The 18012-nt window shown below is 49.4% G+C and overlaps 1 protein-coding gene across 7 annotated transcripts in view; it reads left to right on the top strand.

Annotated features, from left to right (window-relative positions):
- Positions 1-18012, top strand: part of LOC127582429 (unconventional myosin-IXb) — a 78491-nt gene that overhangs the window by 18317 nt on the left and 42162 nt on the right. For all 7 annotated transcript variants that reach the window (XM_052037672.1, XM_052037674.1, XM_052037670.1 and 4 more), the window contains exons 2-6: positions 1574-2478; positions 15108-15202; positions 15700-15762; positions 16719-16818; positions 17147-17250. In XM_052037672.1, the coding sequence (XP_051893632.1) occupies positions 1642-2478; positions 15108-15202; positions 15700-15762; positions 16719-16818; positions 17147-17250 (1199 nt within the window). In that variant the 5' untranslated portion in view covers positions 1574-1641. The remainder of the gene's footprint in view (positions 1-1573; positions 2479-15107; positions 15203-15699; positions 15763-16718; positions 16819-17146; positions 17251-18012) is intronic.

Raw genomic sequence — 18012 nt, 5'->3', positions numbered from 1 at the left:
CCTTTAAAACTGAAATGAGGAATTTCCTTAGCCTGTGTGTGGTGAATCTGTGGAATTCATTGCCACAGTGGGTTGTGGAGGCCAGGTCATTGGGTGTATTCAAGGCAGAGATTGATAGGTTCTTGATTGGTGAAGGCATCAAAGGTTACAGGGAGAAGGCAGGAGAATGGGGATTGAAAAAAAAATCAGCTGTGATTGAATGGCGGAGCAGATTCGATGGGCTGAATGGTCTACTTTATTCCTGTATCTTTTGGTCTTATGGAATGTTTGTGATGGGGTGGAGAATAAGGTTATCTGAGGGAATGAATGTTTCGGGTGATGGATGGGGTACCGATCAAGTGGGCTGCTTTGTCTTCAATGGTGTTGAGCTACTGGAGGGTTGTTGGTGCTGAGCTCTCCAGGCACAAGTGTTCTACCACATTGCTGGCTTGTGCCTTGTAAATGGTGGAAAATCCTTGGGTTGTCAGGAGCTGTGTCACTTGCTACAGGATACCCAGCTTCCCCATCCTACAGAGGATAACATGGACATACCCCACTGGACCTCCAACCACTGGTCAACAGCTAGCTGGACTTTATTGTGGCAGCCCTAGGTTTTCGAAAGGAAGCCCCAGAGTTCCCCAGTGAGGGCTTCCTTCTGAAGACCTTTGGGATGTGAGGTGTCCAGCAGCTGGTGATGGACTCCAAATTCTCTCCTGTGCCCACACATCCTCCTCTGGGTAACCGCTGCCAACAGCTGACATGCCCACTCCACACTGTGCCGTGAGTGTCCTATCACACCACTTAGACCCACCCCACCACTGACACAATTCCACCTTGAGGATTGTTGGCAGAGGAATTTTCCTGATGACGTGCTGGAATTCCTCCACACGTTGGGTGTCAGACCAACATACCACGCAGAGAAATCACTGTTCACAACTGAGGGAATCCATCCAGGGCCAGGCCTTGAGGTAGAGAGAGATGATTCTCCTCTTTCACTACCACTGCTCACAGGCCAAAACAGGTGGAGGATTATTTTTGCAATATTATTTACAGTATTTGCCATTGCAGCACCTTAAGACCTTCTGCATCGAGTAGTGATTTCATGTCTTTGCTGTAAAGTGTTCATGAGCAAAAGAATTCACATTTTTTTACACCATCAAAAACCTTGGTTTATCTCAACACTTTATTGGAATTGGTTTATTATTGTCACTTGTACCGAGGTACAGTGAAAAACTTGTCTTGCATACTGAATTGACCTGTACGATCGGTATGCAAGACAGGTTTTTCACTGTACCTCGGTACAAGTGACAATAATAAGCCAATACTAATACCAATAAAATGTTGACCAAGGTTTTTGATGGTGCAAAAAAATGTGAATTCTTTTGCTCACAAACACAAGATGTCTTGAAATGATGTGTACTAACCTCTTCAATGTCTTCTTCTCCCCCCCCCGTCCAACATTTTCCCTCCTCTCCCTCTCCCCCCTCTCTTCCCATGCTCTCCTCCTCTCCCTCCCTCCCTTCTCTCCCTCTCTTTGCCCCCATTGTCCGCCCTCACCCTCACTTCCCTCCTTCCCAACCCCTGTTCGCTGCAGGTTGATGGAGGTGTGCCCTAAGCGTCGTGTGGAATGGTGAGGGACAACCCTGTGACCGTCGAGGCACCATGAGTATTAAGGTTGCACACGGATCAGACAATCAAGAGGGCAAGATCTACACCCTTCAGATCTGCCCGAGCCTGTACGCTGAGAACTCGATGTGCTGCTGTCTGCCAGCGACCAAGGATGTGACGGCAGACGAGGTGATCCGTGAGCTGACTGGCAAGCTGAACCTCGACACCTCCAAGCGCTACGTGCTGGCAGAGGTGAAGGAGTCCGGGGGCGAGGAGTGGATCCTCGATGCCAATGACCTGCCAGTCCAACGGGTGCTGCTGTGGCCCCGGAGGGCACAGGAAAAGCACTCACAGAGCGAAGGCTACTATTTCCTCCTCCAGGAGAGGAACCACGACGGCACCATCCGCTACCTCAACCTGCAGCTCGTGGCCAAAGAGTGGGAGAAGCACAGTCTGGTGGAGCGTGGGTTCCTGCCACCAGAGCCCCATGTGTACAATGACCTGTGCAAGCTGCCGACCCTGACCGAGGAGACCATCCTCCAAACCTTCAAGACCCGCTTCCTGAAACACAAGATCTACACATACGCCGGCAGCATCCTCATCGCCATCAACCCCTTCAAGTTTCTGCCTATTTATAACCCCAAGTACGTGAAGATGTACGAGAACCACCAACTGGGCAAGCTGGAGCCTCATATCTTTGCCGTAGCTGACGTTGCCTATCACACCATGCTGAAGAAGCAGGTGAACCAGTGTATCGTGATCTCTGGGGAGAGTGGCTCCGGCAAAACGCAAAGCACCAACTTTCTCATCCACTGCCTGACTGCCCTCAGTCAGAAGGGCTACGCTAGTGGTGTTGAGAGAACCATCCTGGGCGCTGGACCAGTACTGGAGGTAAGATTGACACGCCCCTGTGACGTGGTTCGAACTCGGCATCTCCTGGTGTTAAAATCCTTCAAAGCAATCGGTAGTTAACCTATCACCTCTAGAAGCAAAACAAGCACAAACTAGGCTGATTGTACTTGGTGTGAGCCAGCACAGGAAGAGGCCATTCAGCCCTCAGTGCTTTACAGATCATAACAAATTGGACTGTTAATAATTTTCTTCCTCGAATCTGCTCTGCTTTTGTCAACTATCTTTGATCTCTGCACCCTGGTTCCTCATGCTTCTGCCACAGGGAATAGTTTTATTAATTTATTCCTTTGAAGCTAATTCTCAGTGAGCGATGTTTGGGTCTTTCACTGTTGTTGTCGGGGTGCTGCCGACTGTCAATACTGTCTACAGGCACTGAACTTCAGACGCAAAATGTTAGAACAGGATTTTCAGTTTTTGAAATTGGGATCCAGTAAGTTACAGGGGAAAACAGGCTATTCTGGTTTGAATGCTTGCTGTCCCTACCCCGGGGATGTTTGATCGGACAGGGTGGAAGGAGTATTATAACACTCTAAATAAACCCGGGGTTTTTGTGGCAGGCCCCTACTTTGATCGCTTTTTGTTTTACAATAACTTTGTTCAAACATCAACAAAAGAAGCAAAATTTAAAACATTGTTCTTGGCATTCAGGATGCACCCCGTCCTCTGTGGTACCCACCAGTCACAGAGGTCCTCCAGAAAGCAGTAGAGGCCACGTGCTCCCTCTCCAGGGATGCCCAGGTATGAAAGTAACCTCAGAAGAGGAGCAGGCAGTCGGCTCAGACGGTGTGCTGCATGGATCTGTGAATGTCCACCTTGGCTGGGCTCAGGGGCAGTGATGAAGAGGTTCTCCCTGACCGATTCATGCCCAAAGATCAGGAACGTGGGGGTGGAACTGCAGTGCAGCCAGAACTTCAGAAGCAGCCCCATATATAGAGATAGAGAGAGATAGATATCTGTATACAGATATAGATAGATATATGTGTGTGGAATACGAAAAAGACAGAGGGTCTGGAAGTCTGTGAACTAGGTTAAAAACCTGTTGCACAAGATTCCACTGGGGACCCACCTCACCATCAGGTGACAGAACAGTCCGCCATAGCATGCACTGATGGCAGACAAGGCAAGAAAGTGGAAAGGGTGCCGCAGCATCCCAAACAGGAAGTCCCATTGTACCGAGCAATCCTGCCTACTGCCTTAACTGAGTAGTGACATCCACCTTCAGCTCCTGCCAGTTTGCCAGTCAGGGTCTCTTCAGTGGGGCTCGGGTAGATCCACACAGAGGAAGTGCACAGGGCTTCGTGCAAATTGCCCCATCTCCTCTGGTAAGGAGTCTATCCATCACTGACCTACTGAGAGTCTGAGACACTTCTCCCAATTAAATCATGTGGAAAACACAGCAGACCTCCTGGGACCTGCTCACCCTCTGTAGGTTAATGGACTCTGTGAACGTGAGGAGTTCATCATCAGCATAAGCTGAGAGAACGACCTCTGGGTCCAGCCCACGAGCCAAACCCATCAACCTCCTCTGAAGATGGCATAGGATGAGTTTGATGCAGATGGAATATATTTGGCTGGACATGGGGCAGCCCTGATGCACTCCCCTCCCAGAGTGAAGGGGCATCGTCAGCAACCTGTTGTGTTCAACCAGGCACTATGGCAGAAAAGTCAGACCCTGGCCACAAGTACAGCTCAAGTCTAAACGTGCATAGAGTCCTGAAAGGTTATTCATGATTCACCCTGTCAAATATGTTTTCTCCTGATTGAGAGCCATAAGGGAAGGATGGATCTGGTCCTGGACCAGATGAATTTTGTCCTGGAATGACTAGCCCAGGCAAATGGATGTGGCCAAGGAACAGTTCTTGTAATCTGTGCTAAAGGGAATTGGGTATCAGTTTCTTAAAATGTGAAGATCACCCCTCTTAGGCAGTAGGGCAACTGACCTACTCAATGAGGGAGGTATCTGCCCATCACCAAGCTTGTCCCATCCCAGAAAACCCTGAGGAACTCCTCAATCAACCTGGGGACTTGTCTCTCCAGGTCTGCCAATGTCAGTGGAACATCCAATAGATTGGTGCTTTCCAGGGCTACTATCTCGCACAAAATTCTGTGTATGTAATCATTGGCTAGATCCAGAGAGAACACAGCCCTGTAAAAGAAATGACCCAAACCACTAACTCCCTTCAGATCGATGATAGAGGAGCCATCTGGGACTCCAGGAGCTGCATATGGACCCTCTGTCAAGGATCCCCTGTGGGTAGAAAGAAAAGATGTAGTCTGAATCTTGTAGGATCAGGATCCCTAACCTTGTGTATACACCCAATGAGCTGTGAGTCCCTCAGCATAACTGCCTTCCCTCTGTACATCTGACATGGGACTGGGTCCTTGATGGTCTGACCTAGATTAGACTCCAAATCAAGGACCTCCCCTTCAAAACAATTGCTCTTGGACTCATGCCTATTCATTGACTCCTTTACATACTACTTATAGAAGAGCAGGAGGTGACTCTTGCCCATATTCCACTACCACCTTAAGGAGAGAAGACCTTCTGCTTGCTTCTCAGTCAGGCCTGAAGTAATGGAACGAACTCTGGAATCGCTCCTCTTCCAGAAGCCAAGTGCCACAGTGCCAGTACATAGACCCCATCTGTGTGTAGTGGGATGAGCTTTTCCCACACCAGGTGGCAACCTGAGCACAGCACCAACTGCAAGGAGGCCACTGAGATGGGAGACTCCTATCAGCAAAATGTATAGGTGATCAGTTTGAGAGCTTCCTGCTTCAGACCTTAAGATTGGGCAAATGGCCTTGATGCCCGAGATTTCTGGCAGAAACGTCGGGCCTAACAGGATAACCCTGGAATGAGAACGAAGGTGACTCATGGAAGGTGACCACCTTCCCAATCCAAGAACCATTTCCTCAAATCCCCCTTCCCTGAAGATTGTTAAATGTACAGAAATATTCCTTGCTGCCATTGATGTTGACAATGGTTATGGTTATCTTTGTGTCAAGAATACTTTATCCCATCGCCTCCAACTTGCTGTGGAGAGGGAGCAGAGCCATTTGTTGCCCTCCTGTTCCCTCAGCCCAGTGAAGAACGCAGTGAACTGATGATGCTCAAGTGAGGATATGCCCCCCTTCCCCATCTTTTTGAGGGTGGAACAGATCTCTGGAGCAGCACCAGCCATTGGTTAATGGCCAGCTGGACTTTATTGTAGCAATTCCTGTTTTTTTTTTCAGGAATTCCTGGAGTTTCCCAGTGGAGATGAAGGGAGATTTGGTAGGGAGCACAAGGGTGTCCACTACTTCACTGGTGATGGACACTAAGTTCTTGCGAATGCCCCACAATGAGTTCCATCACCCTACGGGCAATGGCTGAGGGCAGCGAACCCACCCACAGTTTTTGCCAAGCATTTCAGCCGCACCAGCTGGCACATCCCTGGGATCGATGATGGAGTGGTCTTCCTTGGGCTTCTCCAGGGAATGTGGGTCCACAGGCAGTAGCCAGAATCCCCCTCCTCCTCAGGCGTCAGGCCAAAGGGTGGTCATACCGTTCCGAGCCCCAGAAATCCAGTGGATCCAGGTCTGGAGGCATAGGGAATGACACCCCTCCCCCCGCCCCCCCCCCACCACAGCCCAATGATCCTCCACCACATGTGACCCACCTTCTTGCAAGTGGGGTTCTGTGCCCGGTACAAGATCCAGAAGATGCTCTAGGCAGTCCCCAGGAACAAAGTTTCATCAAAGTCCTCCTGCACCAGTTGTGTGAAGAACTGGTGGGGGGAGGAGAAGACACGATGGAGGCTGTTTTTCCAAAGACCAAGTCACCTCCCTTGTATGGGTGTGAGAGGCCTTGCTACCACAGAAGATGGATTGGCCACGGGGGTCCAAAGACATACCCACCCTTTTTTGAAAGAATAATAACAAAATATAACGTTAAGGGAAGGTGAAAGCAGATGAGAAAATGAGGGGAAGGCCATGGACCCTGGCTGTCAGCTTTGTATTTGTGTGTACAGACCTTGAGTTCTTCAGCGGGGAAGGAATCATCATCCAAATTGGCTGAAAGCTGCTGAGACCTTTCAAGGTTCAAAGATAAACTTGTCTCACCCAGGCAGCTCTGACCAATGTAGGACAGGATGGGGAGAAGGTTTACCTGTGCTAAAATCCTTGTGGAATCCAACACCCCCACCCCATGATGTTAAGCTTTTTCTTTCTCCCCCACCCCCCCAACAGTTTTCCTGTGCACACACAAGATTATAGTAAGCAGAAAGCAAGGTTAAAGTCTCTTCCCTTCTTTCCCACTTTCCCACCAGCAAAAGTGGGTGGAAAACTTTTTCCGGTATTCCACACATTGCAGTTTTACACTGATTGTATTCGTTTAACCAACCTGTGCTGTCCCTCACCCAAGAGTGTTTGATGAGACTGTACAGAGGGAGCCTTACCCCCTGTCTAATCCAAGGTGTCCTTGCCTTGAGAGTGATGACATTCCCTCCCAACATCAAATCGTTCCTGGGCTTGGGGTCATTGACTTGCTGTTCTGTGTCTGTGAATAAGAATTTTATCGGATAAGGAAGTCCTTTGCAAAATCATTTCCTTCTAGATCTTGCTGCAGCAACAAAGCTACCATTGGAAATGATGGTGGCCTTTGAGGGCAGGAGGAAGCCCTTTAGGAGTAGGAAGCAGTGAGCAGCATTCATTTATTGAGTGTTAATGAAAGTGTATCATTCAGAGGAAGAGCTGTGAGAGACTCTTTTTGTGTCTGTAAGGGATGTGCTTTATGTGAGACCCACTGTGCTCAGGAGTGTCTTGGATTCCACTTCCTGATCTGCGCATCGCAACAAAGGTTGAGCACGAACAAGCTTTTGATGTAGATGAGTCAATTCTGAGCAGGGGAAGGCAGTGTTTGTGGCTCATCAGGCACGAGAATAGATATTCATTGGGTTATTGGGAGGGACAAAATTAAAACACTCTGTGTCACCAGAAAAAAAAGGTACAAGGAAAACTAATGGAGCTAAAGTCTGATGTCTCTCACCAGATGGTTTGCATCCTTGGGTCTTAAAGGATGTGGGTGCAGAGATAGTGGATTCATTCGTTGTAATATGCCAAGATTCCCTGGATTCTGGAGAAGTCTTGAGACAGTTGGAAGACCGCAAATGTAACACAACTATTCAAGAAAGGAAGGAGACAAAACAGAAATCTGTGGGCCAAGACCTGCCATGTGGAGAATCCATTATTAAAGAAGCAATGACAGGACACTTAGAAAATCATATGTTTATCAATCAGAGTCTGCATGATTTTATTAAAGGGAAATTGTGTATGGCACATGCACGAGAACTCTTCTGAGGAGGTAACAAACCAGGTGGATAAAGGAGAACCAGTAGGTGTAGAGTATTTAGATTTCCTGGAGGCATTCAATGAGGTGCCACGTAAAAAGGCACAAGACAAGAGTGCGCAGGGTTGGGGTAATATATTGGCATGGATAAGAGATTGGCTGACATACAGAAAATGGAGAGTCGGGATCAATGGGTCATTTTCAGTTTGGCAAGTAGTAACTAACCCCTCCCCTAACCCCCCCCAGCCCTCTTGCTCCCCTACCGATCCTCCGCCAGCCCTCTCTTCTCCCCCATTCACTCTCCACCCCATTCTTCTGCCCTACTCGCCCTCCCCGGCCCCCTCTCTCTCTTTCCCCCTCCCCCTTGGTTATCCATACATCATCTTCCCCCCTGCCCCCTTTGCCCCTCCCGCTACCCCACTTACCCAGTGATCTCCCTTTAGCACCCTCCTCCCTCCCCTCATGCCTCCATCCACTTTTGTCCAGCAGACCCCAACCCCATCCCACCCAGTCCCCTCCCACCCATTCCTTTTCCCTCACCCCAAAGCCATTGGGAGGGAGTTTGAAGGAACCCAACAAACAGCGGTGGCTGACTTGAGATGAGTTTCCCTGTAGGATCGTGTACATTCATTGGTCCCACCCCCACAGCTCTGCCATTGGCTACCCAATCTGTCCATCCACATCACATCTGGTCTTCCCACAGCCAGCTGGAGAGTGAATGGATTCTGCATTACCGCATTGAATGGCTTTTGACTGTTAGTCGTCATTGATGCAACCGTGGTTCTTACAGCTGGTTAACAGAAGGACTAGAAGGAAAGTTTTTTTTTCAAAGCCCACTCATTACAAGACGATTTCCTGCCCTGGTTTCTTCAGCATTGTCCTGGGGATAAATCCTGAATTCCTGGGGATCCAGGAGTGTGCAGAGGTTTGGCCACTCCCCCTCCCAGGCCCACATGCTGTTGCTGCAGTTTTGCTCCCTCTTGAAGCTTTTGGTTCTCTCTGATCCTCCTTTACAAAGACAGAATAGAGAAGATGTGGTTGGTGGTTTGCTGTCGTGAGGGACTGCTTTCACCGACCACACATCATTCCCTGCTCAGCTCAGAGGAAGAAAAAAAGTTCCTTCCTGTTTTGTTTCCACCAAAGGCCCAGTGATAGGTTGGCTGAGTGTGATCCTGGAGTAAGACTCACAAGGCCCTTTGCCCTTCTCCTTTCAATCTGATAACTTGTTCAAATTGGCCAACTTGAAACAGTAAATGAGTGGACAGTAGAGGTGCATCAATACTGAGTGGCTGCACATACTTCTCATTTAACATTACACTATAGGACTGGCTTAACAACCTGCATGACTTTGGGACATGGATGGAAACTGGGACACCAAAGGAAGCCCCCCTCCTGTTCCCCTCGTTCCCCTTGGCCCTCCCCCTCGTTCCCCTTGGGCCCCCCCCGTTCCTCTTAGCCTCCCCCCTCTCGTTCCCCTTGCGCTCTCCCCTCATTCCCCTTGCGCCCTTCTTTCTTCCACCTGCCTGTGTAGATTGAGTGGATCCTGAGACTTGCTCCTTCAGTGTACATTCTATTGCGCTACTGCAGTAAACAGGCTTTAGGACCTTGGGGCATCAGTCTAGATCACACTGTCTGCTTCTTGTGCCTCTCCGCCTTGGTTATTCCCCTGGGCATTGCTCAGCAGGAAGCTGTTTTATGCACATTCCCAGGCTTCAACATTCCCAAGCACTGACGTTGACTGTGGCACATTTTTGCCTTTTAAATATGGTTGTTAATTCCAATTATGAATCCTTAAGATTCAACGTGAGTGAGGAAATGTTAACTCTCTTCTACCACACCCCTCCCCACAGGCTGCGGTGATCCTTGCTTCAAGATGCTCAGGACTGGGGGGGGGGGTGTCTGCACCTTTATTGTGATTGCTCTTGCTTTCAGTGCTCCCCAGGGCTCGTCTCCTTCCAGCTCGTTAAAATGAATTACGAGCAAAGATTCTCCATTGTGCCTGGGAGATTGTTTCCCAGTCTGCAATTACTGCTTGTGGCCTAAAGATAGACCGTGACTTTGTAAGAGTGAAAAGAGGGAAATACTTGCAATAACTTGTGTTCTCGAAGTGCATTTGACATGTTGCAACCAATATACACAGAGCAAGATCCCACAAAGGCAGTGATAATGACAAAATTTGTTCATAATCAGATCAATCAACCAACCTCACTGAGATTATCTGGTCATTCTTATGTTGCTCTGGAGTATAAAAGGGAAGTCTTACTGCAACTGTACAATGCACTGGTGAGACCACATCTAGATCAGTGAGAACCGTTTTGGTGCCTCTGTTTAAGGAAAGAAATTATTTTGTCGGAAGTGTTTCAGAGAAGTTTCACGAGGATGATCACGGGATGAAAGAATTATTCTAAGAGGAAAGGTTAAATAGGTTGTGATGCTACTAATTGGAGTTTAGAAGATGAAGGGCGATCTTACTGAAATATAAAGGATTGTTAGGGAGTTAGGTAGGGTAAATGCTGAGAAGGTTTTGTCTCGTGGGTGAGTCCAGAACCAGACAGCATGGACTCGTTGTGGGGGGAGGGGCACCCTTTTATGACTGACGTGAGGAAGGATTTTTTGTTTGAACTCCTTACCGCAGGGAATTGCTCCTTGTGTTTGTTTAAGATGAAGATAAATTTCTAATTAGTAAAAGTGAACTTGAGGAAGATCAGATTAGCCATGATCCTGTTGAATGACTGAACAGGCTTGATCTCAGACTCTCTGTATCCTATCCAGCTTTGTCCCCTGTTCCTACATCTTTGTAAGATCTGGCTTTGTGCAAATTAGCTACTGCAATACCAGCTACAGTGACTAATTGCACATTGGTTGCTGCAGTTCTTACATTACATCAGTAACAGAACTTCAAAGAGTTCATTGGCTGTGAAGGACATGAAAGGGCTTGTGGAAATGCAAGTCCTTTCTCTTCCTGTTTGTCTCTGCATCAGCCTGTCTCTCCCTATCCTTACGTCTGCCTCATTCTGCCTGTCTCACTCTTTCCTCAGGCCCAAACTCCATCTGGATGTAGAGAAAGAGCACTGTCTGATGCACTGCACCCCCACCCAGTTGCTGAAATTTATTTTTAAGCTCTGTAATTGAATCTGAGGTCTCGCCCCTTCAGATGCATGGCTGATGTCAGAGTTAGCTGAGAATTCAGATCTCAGGCTCTCAGTACCCTGCCAGCAAGGAACCTTTTATAGAATCTGCTGGGGAAGAAGCTTTGGAAACGGGTTAGAAATAACTCCAAATATGTCATTTTGCAGAAATTGGAAAGTAGGCGGTTCTGGGCTGAGTGATACAGCTGAGAATCTCTGAGTGAGAGTGTAGGGTGGACAGGACCTGACCCTCTGGTATGATGCATCAATTGAGTCAGATACGAGGTGTCAGTGTTTATCCTGCCTTCAGCCCTGCCCCTCTGAAAGCAGATATAAAGCATGTCTATTCTGTGTAAAATCTAACAGGGCTTTGCTTTCCCCATGTTTCTCCTGAGCAGATCCACAAGCTGCTCGCTCGCTCTCCCCTCTCAGCCACAGGCACTTCATGGGCCAACAAGCACAGCACCCAAGTGTATCCATCCACAGAGTTGGCTTGGCACTGAGTGCCATGTATGAACTTAACTGTGAATGGCATCCCATTCCCGTTCTCACTTGCGTAGAGTGAGTTCTGACACATGGAACCATGCACATGCATGCGCACAGACATGCATGCACATGGGCATGTCCACTGGTACATTTGAGGTGAAGACGGGGATTGAGAATAAGAAGGAAGGTTGGATTTTTTTCTCTCTGAGTGCAAGCCAGTTTGATGCGAGCTGATCGCTCCTGCCTTAGTTACCCAGTTGAAGGATCAGACATGGTTCTGTGGCAATCACTAGCTCATAGCCCCGACCAACCGAGCCACCAGCCAGCTTCCTGTCTGTGTTTCCTTTGGCAGGGATCCTCGCTGAGGCTCAAAGGATTAATGGACATTAGTTCTGTTGGTTCAGTGCGGACATCTCCAGGGAGTTGGATTAAATCTGCAGTTGAGTTTGATGGCAGGATAATGAGAGACGGGGTAGTTTTGGGGACGTGTAATCAGACTGAGGAAGCAAAAAACTTAAACCCTTCTAACTTGCTGTTCATTTCAAAGTGTCACAATTTCCTGTGCTGACTAATAGGGTGTATGGTGTGGATGGGGGAGGGGTGCAGCCTGCACACTGCCTCCCTGCTCTCTCGGGATCTTTCCCCACATTTACAGGCCTGCAGTGGAGCAGGAGTTTAAACCAGGACGTTGGCAGGGCTCTTGTGGATTGGCCTCCATGTGTAGCCTATAATTTAATCCATACGGGGTTCTTATTTTATTTGGTCGTCATTTTGTGCTGGGCTGTTATTACAGAGGGTACGTAACGATTTAAAAAGGATCTAAATTTAAAAGTGGCCTCACTGTATGAGGCACTCTGTGTCCATCAGCATGGAAATGTGCAGGGGCCATTGGCTGCCTTCACGGGGAGGGAGAATACAATTTATTCAAACCTCACAATGTCCGGGGATGGCAGAAGCTCTGGCTCAAACATTCCTGGACGTTTGGCCATCAGATGTTTAGACTGTGCAATGCCTGTTTACGTGATGACTGCCCACGTTGTTACATTCAGTGGATGAGCTCAGTTCCCCGTCGCTGAGTGTTTCTGATCCTGGTTTTCTAATGTGTGAATCTTTCTGAGAATTTGGCGGGCAGGACTTGAGGAGTTGGAGTGGTGGTGGTGTAGAGGGAGAGGGACAGATTTCAGATGGACAGGATGGAGGGGACTGGGTAGAGGGGTTAGAGTCCAGGACAGGGTGAAGGAGACAAAGGAGGAGTGGTCTCAAGGTGGAGGCACTTGGAGGGATAGAGTAGTGGGTCTGGAGGGTGGTGGGTTCTGGGACAGGGTGGAGAGGATGGGGAAGAGGGGGTGTGGTCCAGAATACACTGGAAGCAATTGTAGGGGATGGGGTAGCATCCAGGACTGAGTTACTGAGGGTTAGGGGGAGTTGGGGAGGGGTCCAGGACAAGGCGGAAGAAATTGTCAGGGATGGATAGAGGGGATGGGGTCTGGCATGGGATGGAGGAGTTTGGGGAGGGGGCATGGACAGGATGGAACAGTTTCTTTCTTGAGGTACATGTAAAGGATGCTCTGTTAATGAGAGTGTGGAATTTTTCTGGAGACAAGCCAACAGTCCTTTCGCAAACACCAAGCTGCAAGAATAGACTAACTGACCCATTGTCCCAGTGTTATGAGTGGAACCTTGCTCATTTTTCCTTCATTCCTCCCGTGACTGTTCTTTTAAAAATGATTCATTGACTGTAGGACTTTGAGTCAGACTGAGGATTGATGGCATTTCTGCCTTTCGCCCTTTTTTTTTTGCCCTGTGTGTCTCTATCCTTTAAGGAAGTTTCCTTTTATAGCGAGTGGTGAACTGGAGCCCACAGGGGGATGGGGTTGTGGCAGCAGATTCAACGGGAACTTTCAAAAGGGAATTGAAGGAGTAATTGAAGGGAACATTTTTTGCAGAGGAGTGCACTTTCATACTCCCTCTTGCATTCATTTTTAGAATATTGAAATGGTCTCTTCGGGGTGCCCTGGTGTGGGAGGATGATGAGCTGAGGAGCCCTGGTGTAACACTGGGGGTGGGGGGGGAGACTGATGTGAGGCAGTTTGAGGTGCTGTGTGAGGCGAGAGTGCGCAGGAATTCGTCGACCTGTGCCCCGGTCTCACTGAGGCGGCCTCTTGATGTTGCAGTGGGTGCCGCAGTGCTGTTCCTACCACCCGGGCAGCTCACCTGCTGGCTCCAACTCTGCTCCTCTACTCTCCAGGCCTTGCCTCGAGGAGGTGGGAGTCGAGGAGAAGTAAACAAGAACGCAAATAGAGAAGTGAGATCGTTGTGTAAATGTTGAAGGGTTAATTATAAACTTTCTTTGTTCAATCTTCCTCTGAGGTCACTTCCATCTCCTGGGTTTGCTCAGTGTCCTGTGCTCATCAGCACAGTGGTCCGCACTGTCCTGATTCCAGAAACCCTTGCATTGGCTGTGTGGTGTTTCTGGGTGCAGCCAGGGAGTGGTTTAACTTCTGTTCGTGAAACCCAGGAATCATGGCTTCAAATCCCACCACTGCAGTTTGGGCACATGGTCACTTTATATTTAGAAGGTGCATGAAGCTTGGGACTGTTGGAGGAATCTAATGGTCTTATGGGGAGGTAAACCTGCCTTTACCCAGTCTGTGGCATTTGCAACTCCAGCCCCTGAAGCGGTGTGGCAATTGCCTCCGTTCAGCCTTTTATTACCTCGTTCTCAGGATGCGCCCATTTTGAACTGCCCTTGCTGGTCATGCTGTGCCTTGCAGTCATGTAGAGGATGGACCAGGTAAAGAGAGCAGATTTCATTCCCTGAAGGAGATGAGCAAACCAGATGGGTTTTGGCAACGATCTAGTAGATTTCTGGTCATCACAATAGAGATTTAATTAACTGAAATCAAATTCCTTAGCTGCAGAGTTAGAGATTTGAACTCCTGTATTCCTGCCATTATTCCGAGGCTTTGCATTACTCACCCAGTGGTATAACCATGGTGCTACCACACCTTTAATGGTGCTGAGTGTGGTAGAACTGGGCTTTGCTTTTGAACTGATAATGTCTCCATCTCAGTGAGCCACCAACTTCTCAGAGATTGGCGATATACTGTATCTATTATTTGCATGAATGAGTTTTTATATAAACCTTCTCCAGTCTGCTGAGTTTGTCCCAGAATTTGCTCCAATAGGAATATTGACAAACATCAGGGCCACATACTCCTGGGCCTTGGCATATGCACACTGTAACTGGGAAGCCTTTACGCTTGCCAGAGCCATTTCTGAAGTGAAGAGAATTGTGATATTGCAGCTCCCATTGAACCGCACCAGGAGTTGCTGTAGGGCAATCAGATGTGGGTTTGGGAATGGGATTCATGGATGCAGGGAGTCACCTGAGGAAATCTGGTGGAAAATGGCCCAATCTGGGCAAAAATCCCAGATGAATATTGAACCAGACTAAACTGTTGTCCTCAGGGGTGGAATAAGAGCACCTGGCCAATCAGATCTCTTTTGAAATTTCCAATTGGATACCTCTGGCCTCCTGGAAAACTGTTGGTCTTGTGAAGGCTTTGAGTACAAAGAGAGGGAAAAGGAGGAAGGGGAAGTCATGCTGATGGGATCCCTGTGGGACCAGCTCCCTTCTGGACCAACTCTGTGCTCTATTTTGACAGGCCTTTGGAAATGCAAAAACTGCCCACAACAACAACTCGAGCAGGTTCGGCAAATTCATCCAGGTCAATTACTTGGAAAATGGACTAGTCCGAGGGTGAGTGTGACCTTCAGTGATGTTGTTGAGAGATAACAGTGGTGGAAATGCAACAACAGGTTGTCCCTACCTGTGGAAGAATTCACTTCCCAGGAAAGATTCTCAGCTTGTCCCCCTTGCACATTAAATCCTCCCTCGTTCTCCCTCCCGCTCACTTCCCCTTCCTTTATTCCCCTTGCCCTGCCTTTCTGCTCATGTTGCCTCTCTCGCCTCTCTCTCCTCCCCAGCCTTCTGCTGCCTGCCACCACGTACTGCCCCTCCCCCCCCCTTCACTCCACCACTCTTCCCCTTCCTGTTCAATATCCTCATGTTTCTCTGATGTCAGACTGGTTTTGGTTTCTGCACTGTCTGTGACTCACTTTACACCTGGGCGTGTGAACAGACTCTCGCATTCTCACATCTGTTGCATTCTTACAAATGTTGCCTTCACCCTTCCTGTGGTGTTCATTCAAATCTCTCGGTTCCCTCTTCGGGATTAACTTTGTCTCCTTTTCCAGGGCTGTTGTGGAGAAATATCTCTTGGAGAAATCCCGTCTGGTGTCGCAGGAGGCTGATGAGAGGTAAAGTGGGCTGAGGTGGTCATTGACCCCGTGACCTGTACAGGGTAACTTTAGATGACCTCCTGTCAGGATGCAGTTTGATCGGTGAGCAAGGCAGGCCCCTGGGAGCAGATGCCGGAGATCAAAGTGTGGAGCTGGTGTTGGTTTACGAGCTGCCAAAGGTTGACGGAGAGAGGACTGGGATGGGGGTCTCGGGAAGGCAGGAGCCACGTGTTAGTCTCTTTGTTTCCCAGCCCAGCTCGGTAGGTCACAATCTGGCTGCTCTCTGCTGGGCTCAGCACAGGATTCCTGCATCTGGTGTGACAGATGTGTGACCCTGAATTGCACAGGATCCTGAAATGTTATCAAACCCAGCCTTTTGGCCCAGCTAACCAGGGGTGGTGTTGGGGGAGGGAAGAGGGTCACCTCTATTCCCACCCCCTTTCCATCCTTCCCCTCCTTTCTTCATGGTCCATGGACCAGTTGGGCCGAAGGGCCTGTTTCCATGTTGTATGACTCTTATCGTGCCAACTCCTTGCTGCGGTTCAGCTTTTTTAAAGGAACCAGTGGGGCAGGAGAGACAGAGGGAGAATGAGAAGAGAGCCAAGGGGAGATAGTTGGACAGAGGTGCGGTTATCACGGTGGTCTGTCACCCCACTGGCCTTTCCACACTGTGTCCGCATGCATTGGCAGGACTGACAGGCTATTCGACAACGAGAAGCATCGCATCTCGGCCTAGTCCCGTCCACAAAGCCTGATGGATCTGGAGTGGTCACCACTACACCCGGCCCCCTTGTACTCTCATCTCCAGCACTTGGAGAGCTCACTGAGGGCTGAGGTTTGTTGCCGCAACCCGTCACCACCCTGATTTTATCAACGGCTTTGTAATAGGTGTTAATATTTTGCCTTTTTGTTTTTTTCCTTTCAATGACCTCCTGCTGCCGTCCTTGATTTCTGCCGTCCCTCCCTCTGTGCAGGAACTACCACGTCTTCTATTACCTGTTGATGGGGGCCAGTGAGGAGGAGCGCAGAGACTTCCAGCTGCAGCCACCGGAACATTATCACTACCTCAACCAGGTAGGGCCGTGACGCCAGGGAGGCAGCCCAGTGACTGGCCACCGTGATAACCGCATCACTGTCCAACTCTCTCTCCTTTGCTCTCTTCTCATTCTCCCCGTCTCCCCCTGTCTCTCCCACCCCATTGGTTCCCTCTGTCTCCCCCCCGCCCCCCCCACCCCAGTGGCTCTCAGCCTGTCCCCACTCCACCCCTACCCACTGGCTCCCATGGTCTCCCTGCATCTTCCTCCCCCCAACCAGTATCCTTGGTCTCCTCGCAGCCACCCTGCCCCTGCTCCATCTCTTCCCAACCTCCTGAAATATTGTCCATCTGTTCCTGTCCTTCCAGAAGGAAAACTTTTGTATCGACGACGGCGAGGACCTGAAGCATGAGTTTGAACGTTTGAAGCAGGCCATGGAGATGGTGGGCTTCCTCCATGCCACCAAGAATCAGTGAGATCCCCGTCTTTACATTTCCTTCTCTTGTTACAATGCTTAAAACTTCCAAAGGCAATTTTCACCAGGTGCCCACAGGTTGTCAGTGTTGGACAATCAGTGCACAGTAAAACTCTGATCATCTGGCTACAAGAAGGAGTAACATCCAGTAGTCTGGACAATCTGCTAGTCCAGCACTGGCAAGGCTGCCGGATTAGCCAGGGTTTACTGTATGTCTTCAACTACTGACCATTGCTTTGTATTGTAATTACTTGGGTGATTGATAAATCATGGGTACTGCCTCCTCCTGGTGGGTGTTGGTGTGAGCTGGACCCATGGGAGGACTCTCCCAGCAGAGGGTTGGTGTTTCTGCCGGACATGTGGTGAGAGGGGTGGGTTCTATCCCAACAGTGTTGGAATAAATGGAGGAGTCTCCCAGCAGGGTGTTGTGTGAGCTGGTGCTGTGGGAGGACCATTCCCAGCAGAGGGTTGGTATGAGCTGGTCCTGTGGGGAAAACCATCCCAGCAGAGGGTTGGTGTGAGCTGGTCCTGTGGGAGGGCTGTCCCAGCAGGGAGTTGGTGTGAGCTGGTCCTGTGGGGAGGACTGTCCCAGCAGAGGGTTGGTGTGAGCTGGTCCTGCGGGAGGACTGTCCCAGCAGAGGGTTGGTGTGAGCTGGTCCTGCGGGAGGACTGTCCCAGCAGAGGGTTGGTGTGAGCTGGTCCTGTGGGAGGACTGTCCCAGCAGAGGGTTGGTGTGAGCTGGTCCTGTGGGAGGACTGT

The sequence above is a fragment of the Pristis pectinata genome, chromosome 24, assembly GCF_009764475.1.
Source record: "Pristis pectinata isolate sPriPec2 chromosome 24, sPriPec2.1.pri, whole genome shotgun sequence".
NCBI lineage: Eukaryota > Metazoa > Chordata > Chondrichthyes > Rhinopristiformes > Pristidae > Pristis > Pristis pectinata.
This window is presented reverse-complemented; position numbering and strand designations above follow the sequence as displayed.